The 8,545-nt window shown below is 38.0% G+C and overlaps 1 protein-coding gene across 1 annotated transcript; it reads left to right on the top strand.

The window, feature by feature from the left end:
* Positions 1–4,761: 4,761 nt before the first annotated feature.
* Positions 4,762–8,072, top strand: mt2 (metallothionein 2). The gene is made up of 3 exons (XM_028809379.2): positions 4,762–4,939; positions 5,119–5,184; positions 7,705–8,072. Exons 1-3 carry the CDS (start codon positions 4,909–4,911, stop codon positions 7,797–7,799), a joined length of 192 nt encoding a protein of 63 aa, XP_028665212.2. The 5' UTR covers positions 4,762–4,908; the 3' UTR covers positions 7,800–8,072.
* The last annotated feature ends 473 nt before the right edge of the window (positions 8,073–8,545 follow it).

Below are 8,545 nucleotides of genomic sequence, written 5' to 3'. Positions count from 1 at the left end.
TATATATATATATATATATATATATATATATATATATATATATATATATATATATATATATCTACTAAAGATTTATTAAATTGTGAAAAAAATGCATGGCTAAATAACAGTTGTCTATGTATCATTTAAAGCTATACAATAGCATTTAGTTATTTCTGCAGGTTTTATTTCATAACGGCCCTATTTTTATAAGGCTGTTAATATTTCTGGAACCTTCCTAACAGCTCAATTTAGAATAGCTAATGTAGCGCCCGTGCAATTTACTTCCAAAGGCCTCTTTTAATGCTGGTTTTGATGTCTATCAATCAATTCATTATTGTTATATACAGCTCATCGTTGCAGTTTTTCAAAATGTAATGACTCATTTCTATATATCACTGCATTTTTTCATGTGATTATTTATTTCATAGTTGCCTTTTAATTTACTTTGCCATATATGCCTTTCCATATACGCCCCTGCCAGTCACTCCTAACCCAATAACACTTGACTCAGATAGTCCAATGTTCTTCATGAATCACAAGGAACACACGACAAAGTAATAACAGTATAGAGCAAAATATTACCAAATGTTACAAGATAAAGACTTACTCCACTCCAAGGAGCTGGCTAACTACATGACAGTTCAGCTTACACAAATGATCTAGCTGAAAGTCATACCTTATCTTCTTTGTTGTCGGTAGTTGTTCTTTATTCTGGGACCATCCAGCCGACCATTTACGTTTCCCCTTTCCTCGCTCCGTTCGCTTTATTTTGAAAAACTACCGCTTGCTACAAAGCTACCCTGTGTAAAACAGCAGTTTCACAGCGGCTACACATTTTTTTGCATTCCGGTATACTTAGTGGCCTTTGTGTACAGTTTAATTTGTGTGTTTTGTAGTTTTTTTTAATAAAACGCGGTGCACTTATTATGTTTTATTCTTTTTTGGACCTCCAACAGGCTGAGGTAGGTCGAAAGTCCTACCTGTATCTCACGCCCCTGAGTACATCACTGTCATCAGTAAGCATGATTAGCGGTCTTCGGGTGCTTTTGGGCACTTGTGTCCCCCTACATGGCTTTAGTCAATGACCTGGGCACATCCACCCACCCAAACACACACACACAAACCATACCTTCACCCACTTCTACAGAGCTAATCTGGTTTTCGCTCAATCAGATTGTTTGAACTAGGGGAGTAAACTGGAGTTCTCAGAGGAAAGTCATGTAAAGATAAGGATAGCTTGCAAACTGGTTTCTGAACAGGGAATGATATTATGTATTCATTGTTTTACTGAATGTGATTAATCCAGCTAATATGTTGTGAGGTACCAGAGCCTAATCTGGTCATTTTTCATCAGAGTCTGTTACAGGAGATACACACACACAAGCCCATAATCACTCAAATGGGCTAGTTTAGAGGAACCATGTATTTAGGGTGCTGGAACAAAACTGGAGAAAAACCCATAAAGACACAGGAGAGCATACCGACTCTGTGCACACTTGAATCCAGTCTCCAGGAACTACTGTGTAAGATAGCATCACTAGCAGTAATGCTACCCCAGTTTAGATTAAATAATAATAATAATAATAATAAAGGCTTATGTTAAATTCATGCAACTACATTTTACTACACAAAGTGGTTCTTCTGGCAATGCCATAGGGGACATCCACATGCAGGTTCCAATAATAGTATAATATAATAGCAGTATAATATGTATATGTACAGTATATGTATAATAGTAAACAAACAAAGCTCTGCATACAGACAGTAATTTTGTTAAAAATCTTTTCAAATAAGAGCTTTGGTCTGTAATTTCAATAAATTTTGATTTTTTTTCCTCTAATTTCTGTTCCAACACTTGTCCATGATCTTCATCTCTCCTCTTCTTTTCTAAAGTGTATACAGTAATTATATTTTTGGATTGGTTATGAATGCACTGACTAGAAATTTGATAATATTCACTAGTGTCTCCTTAGCTTTTTCTTCAATTAACCATCTTATTTATGGTTGATTCAGAAAAATAACAGAAGCTACAATTAAATGTATCTGCTGTGATGTGTTTTTGACTTGACATTCCACCCAAATATTAAGTGACATGTTACCACTAAGATTACTTTCTGACCTTACACTCAGTTTTGTAAAATTCATCAGTACGTGGGAAATTCCTAATCAGCTTTTGACAGTGCAGTGCAAATGAAAGACAGCCATACAGTACGAGAGGTGTGACAAGTACAGGCAAGGACAACAAAACTTCAAAGATGCTTTTGTAATTTCTCACTGACAAGAATAGACTTTAAGAGTTGAAAATTTTGTGACAAAGTTTAGTTTCTATGTTTGCCATGTCATGTAAAATAAAACTGACAATAAAATACAGGAGTAATCACCTACTACTGACAGGTTACAGTGGTTAGGACAACTCTGGGAGAGACTCAGTCCCAGCCTGATCACTGTTTGTGTGGAGCGTTGATGTTGTGGATACTGAACTACAATACACCTCCAGAGAGAAACATTCTGTGTTAACTAGTGAAAATAAAATGACCTGGTGTGAGTGACTGAGCCCTGTGATGATCTGACACTCTTTCCAAGGCTAGTTCCTGCCTGGCACACAACCCTGCTAGGACAGGCTTTAGGCACATGTAAATGTGAAATTGGTATAAGGGGGGTCTAAAGTGGATGATCAGTAAATGAATGGGCTGATATACTAATGAATTCAACATTTACTATTTATGATCGGATTTAGACGTAAGTATTAAGTCACAATTGTTTCTAACAACATCTGCAATTAATCAATATGCATTCTGGATCAGGAATTTTTTTTATCCTTATTTATTCTGAATTACCCTTCTATTCCCTTTTTAATTAGTAAAGTAATAAACAGATTTTGGGTGGCACAGTGGTGCAGTGGTAACACTGCTACCTCGCAGTAAGGAGACCTAGGTTCGCTTCCTGGGTTCTCCCTGCGTGAAGTTTGCATGTTCTCCCCATGTCTGTGTGGGTTTCCTCCTGGTGCTCCGGTTTCCTCCCACAGTCCAAAGACATGCAAGTTAGGTGCATTGGCGATCCTAAATTGTGCTTGGTGTGTATGTGTGTGTGTGTGTCCTGCGGTGGGCTGGGCCCTGCCTGGGGTTTGTTCCTGCCTTGCACCCTGTGCTGGCTGGGATTGTCTCCAGCAGAGCCCTGTGTTAGGATTTAGCGGGTTGGACAATGACTGACTGACTAACTAAACAGATTTTATAGGTTGATTAACCATCCATTATTATACAGTAATTATTATTATTAGTGATACTAATAGTCCATTCTCCTTGTGTGAGTTTGGAGTTTTCTCCAGGATCAAATATGCCACAAAGACTATATTATACTTAATTATAATTATATTCAAAATGCTGTACATTTCACAGTAAAGTTTTAGGAAGAGTGCAGAGGCGGCTCGGCTCATCAGTGTAAACAGTGCGATTTAAAGATCAACCTGTTCCACTCCATTCAAACTAGTGTGGTGTGGAGGTGTCAGTCGTCTCAAGGCTGCACTCGGGTTCTAATTTGGGATCCTGAGGTGGTTCCTCGTGTGGTGGGTGCGGCGACGCGCTGTATCAGTGTATGTTCCCAACCTCCTCCTCCTCCTCCTCTTAGAGGTTACAGGTTTTTTCTAATAATAAAAAAATCTGTTGTCATAGGCTTAATTCTTACGGTTGTAGGCAACATTGTGCTCCATACCTCATCTCTGAATTATTTGCGTTGCAAATCTGGGCCATCAATGGAAGTTCCCACATCCAGTCAGCTATGATCAGTTTCATTCGAATTTCATTTAAAAAATACAAACCATGGGACATGTGCTTTATCATAGTGGTGCAGCTTTATAAATCAACTATCCTCATTTGGACATGTCATTTTGTTGTAAACGGACTAATATTGCTGCCAGATCCTGAAGCACGAGGAGCAAGTTTATCTATTTGGATTGTTTTAAAGCATGCTCTGTAACCTCTGAAAACGTCTTGTTAGAACCCGGGACATCGAGAGAGTTAAAGTAACATATAGAATTATGTGGGTGCCTAAATAAACAATGAATTAAAAATGCGTGTAGGAGCTGGTATTGGGAAAGGTAAAAAGTCTTTCTTGTCAGACGGTCATCCGCCTCCTACTCTACTCAGGGTCTGATAAACCTGCATTGTCCTGATAAAAAGAAACTGCTGAATAGTTTTGTTGTTTAAGCGACCCTGCAAGCACGATTTGCACACGAGTTATTCCGTTACTTGGAAACGGGACGATGGGGTTGAAACTCTTATTAATGGAAAAGTTTGTCGGAAATTGATATTGCACGAAAATTACCTCAATCCCCTCCTAATCTAAATAATTTTAAAACGAAGCTGATGGTAGGCCTACTTAGAAACTAGCAGAGAAGCCAGTAGTGACACTGATTCAAATTGCTTGGATTGCAGTCGATTTTTTGCCATCTATCTATCTATCTATCTATCTATCTATCTATCTATCTATCTATCTATCTATCTATCTATCTATCTATGCTAATTTAGTGCCTTATCAAATTAAATGTCCCGAAACATGAATACATTATTATACAACTTTTTTCAACAATAAAAATAATTAACGATTATTTGATTTGATTTGATTATTATCAAAATTGTAAAATTCTGTAACGGTTTAGTGTGAGAGTTTGCTAGTTAAACACTGAAGTCTCGGGCAGGGCGAAGTTTTGCCTGTCAGGTCGCGTGACTAAAGCACTCGGCTCGCAGAAGCTGTTGTTGCGACATGGTTTTGCACTCGGCGCGTGGCTACTAGCGACTTCTATAAGAGCCACGCTCGTCGCCACTGTAACCGTCAGAAAGCGAGACGGAGAAGCGAGATCGGAGAAGCCTGAAGAAGACTGACTGAACCACGCACTGCGACACCTAGCGGCAAAACACCCGACAAAACCAAATGGATCCCAAAAACTGTGACTGCGCCCAAGGTGAGTAAACAGGTTCAAAGACAATTTCGCCGGTAAATGCTGTTGAACGCGAACAATATACAAACAACACATATAGTTCTGTTTTTCATTGTCTAGAAAACGTGGCCTTTGTGTGTGTTTCATGACGCAAAGGAACCTTATCTGTGTCAAGTGTGATGACTTCTCTTTGTCTTTGGTAGGTGGTACTTGTACCTGCGGGACCAACTGCAAATGCAAGGACTGCAAATGCAAGGATTGTAAGAAAGGTCAGTGCGGAATTTCTGCCAACATATATACAGTTGCTAGTTATTTGATGCAAAAATCCGAAAGTAAAAATTTCATTTGCTAGCACCCTGAATGTTGTGTGCGTAGTAACAACATCAAGAAAAGACGGCTGTTTGTCAGAATTACGGGACATTAACCGAAGATATTTTGTAGTGCGGGCTAACATGAAATTACATAGCAAGGGCTGCAAGTTTTCATTGCCATTCAATTGCTAATCATTCCCTTTTGTAAATCAACTAATTCACTTATAAGTATAGATTTTTCGTCTATCATATGGTCATATCGAGTGTGTGTTTTTGGGGGATGGGGGCTGCTGGGGTTGATGGCGTAGCTTATACCAGTGTTCAGACTGCACCAGTGGGCTGGTCACTTCTTTAACTTACTTGTGTCTGAAACTGTAATTTATTTACATTTAAAATATGTAACAGGAACAGGTAACCATTATTGGCGACACTAAAGTAGCTTGGTGTGATTGTGTGTGTGTGCATGAGTACTTTCAAATGGACTGTCACATCATTGAGTTTGTATGTGCCATGATATTTGGTACTGCTGGGATAGGGTCTGGCTTCCTGAAACGTTAAAAAATAGATTTAATCCTGTTCAGAGACACAAATATGAAAACAATTACAGTTCGGTTTATTCTTATAAAGTGCATTTATAAGCCCACACTATTTTCAAATACGGTTAAGTTACATTTAAATACAGCACACATGTAATTCACAGTCTTAAAAGAAAACACTATGCCATATGCGCAGATACTATTTACTATTTTCAAATTCACATTGTCACATATAAAAAGTATAATAAAAGCAAGTGATCATATTCTAACTTCCTGTCTATAGCTATCAGAGATATAATTGCCACTTCAGTTCAACATAAAGGTATGAACAAACAATCCACTTCAAAATTATATTTGGAATACAATTCAGGTATATACAGATTTCTTAAGAAATCTAGCTCTTTTGAAAGGAAAAGAAAAAGTAAAAAAGCAAGGTTTTTAATTAAGAGACATACATCTAGTCACTGTTTAGGGTTGACCTCAATAAAATGTGCAAACATCCAGTTGCAGGACTTAGTTTCTTCTTCACTGATTTATACTACCAAAGTGAACATGTGTTATGTTCAGGAATGAAGACAGACAGACAGACAGACAGACAGACAGACAGACAGACAGACAGACAGACAGACAGACAGACAGACAGATAGAGGCGTTAAAGTTTACCCATTCATCTTCTATACCTATTTTATCCTGAGCAGGGTCGTGATGAAGTTGGGAGTCTATCCCAGCAAACATGGCCACCAGACAGGAACACTATCTGAACAGAGTGCCTGCCCATCCCAGTGTAAACACACAAACTCACACATACAGGGCCAATTTACCATTGCCAGTCCACTTAACCTGGATGTCTTTGAACTGTGAGAGGAAAACAAAGCTCCCAAAGGAAACCGCCACAGACATGGGCAGAACACGCACCATTTTTAAGAGTTTATATTGTCTTTAATTTCTGTCTACAAATCACATTTTCATATTTAGCATATGTATTTTTGCAGAAACAATTTATAAATCATGACATCCATTCTTCAGTTGGCAGGTAAAATAACTTGCTCAGGGGTACACTGTAATTTAGGAATTGAGATTGATCTGCCATTCTAACTTAACATTTTCTAGTAGGCCACACATGGAGGTATTTCAGCAAATCAGCATAGCATACAGATATACGTGTAGCTTAATGGTGTGCGTTTCACATTATATGACTACTGATTTCATTACTATTTCATAGTGTAACTGTTGTCAGTAACCACTATGAATGCCATTTAGGACATGTTTCATGAAGTGCAGTACTAACTGACAGGGCAATGTCTGAATTATGGACACAGACACTAAGACAGAGGGCTCTTTTCTCATACTAGTTGATTCCTATTCCATCAGAAGTGATTCACAAGTCTCTTATCTTCTCTTTCTATCATCTTTGCCAGTAATGTTTAATTAACCCAAAGTTACTGTAGCATCCCAGGGTCCAAACACATGTTTTTGTAGAGAGATGTACTCTTCTAGGGAGAGAACATAATTCCCCCCAGATCATTTTTGGAAATCTCCAATTAGTCTGGTACCAGTTTTCTTAGATATTTGTCCCCATCTCTTTCACTCCCAGCTTCAAGAAAGAAACCTAAGGTATATTTATGGCAATAATACTGACTTTGACTGTATTTTGAAATTGATTGGTGCCATGTTTAAGCTTTGTTCCTTCCTTGCACCTAATATTTCTTGGATATGTGTCAACCCATACAAGCCTAAACTTGGAGTAACAAGGTTTGGAAAATGGAAAGACAGATAATTGAATGATTAATATTTTTCCATAAACATTTTGCCTGAAGCATTTCTTATATAGTTTGTTGTGTTTAAGCTGTGGTGCCTTTATAATATGTTGGAAGCTGAACAAGACTAACAGAATATCTGGAATGACAAATTAACTAAAATACCATTTTTATTTCTCTTGCAGCCTCCTGCTGTTCCTGCTGTCCTGCTGACTGCAGTAAATGCTCCCAGGGATGTGTGTGTAAAAGAGACTCCTGCGACAGCAGTTGCTGTCACTGAGCTGTTGCCTTCAAGTGGCTGTACTGTAAAATGTTACATGTTCACACATAGGTTTCTTTGAAAATAATGTATGTAATTTACACTATTTTGCTTAGTTGTAATGGTTAATTTGGAAGAGTAAAATAAAATTGTATAATATAACCAGTCATGTTTTCAATAGTGTGGATTCTCTGCAAACTTTTAGTTAACTGGTCAATCACTGAAAGTAATCTCATTTAAAATGGCTGTAAAGACTTCTCTGTTTAAACATTAAAGGAGGATGACAAACTTGGACATTGAAGTGCTAATTTTTTCCCTCTTAACCTTCCAGTTTTCAAAATGTCTGATCTGGATAAAGGCCCTCATGTATAATGCCAGGTGTAGAATTCACACTAGCATACGGACAAAAGTGGAAATGTATGTACTCAACATTTTTGTACATACGCACCATTTGTACATGAGGCCCAATGTGAGTGAGATTTAGGACAAAAACCTGCAGCCACTGAGGCCTTCCAGGATTTACCTATAACTTTAGGCCTTGCTTCTGTGGCCAGTGTTTTACAGACTTGAGAAGACTTACAAAAGAGATAGTTAAGGGTTGTGAATCTTAAGACTAAATAATTCTCTTTTATTAGTAGCAGTAATTGGTTACTATTTAGGAAAATGGCTAAAATGAAAACCTGCCGCCACTAAGGCCCTCCAGGATTTATCTATAACTTTAGGCCTTACATCTCTGGCCTGTGGTTTGGCACCTTGGGGCAAGAAAA

Source organism: Erpetoichthys calabaricus, chromosome 9 (assembly GCF_900747795.2).
Source record: "Erpetoichthys calabaricus chromosome 9, fErpCal1.3, whole genome shotgun sequence".
NCBI lineage: Eukaryota > Metazoa > Chordata > Cladistia > Polypteriformes > Polypteridae > Erpetoichthys > Erpetoichthys calabaricus.
Note: the sequence above shows the minus strand (reverse complement) of the source record. Positions and strands in the feature narration are given on the sequence as shown.

What these genes read in the sequence shown, in the direction of transcription:
- mt2 (XM_028809379.2), top strand. Translation starts at nt 4,909, where the DNA reads ATGGATCCCAAAAACTGTGACTGCGCCCAAG. An exon ending in AAACTGTGACTGCGCCCAAG is followed by an intron (nt 4,940 to 5,118) that starts GTGAGTAAACAG and finishes TGTCTTTGGTAG; the next exon opens with GTGGTACTTGTACCTGCGGG. An exon ending in ATGCAAGGATTGTAAGAAAG is followed by an intron (nt 5,185 to 7,704) that starts GTCAGTGCGGAA and finishes TTTCTCTTGCAG; the next exon opens with CCTCCTGCTGTTCCTGCTGT.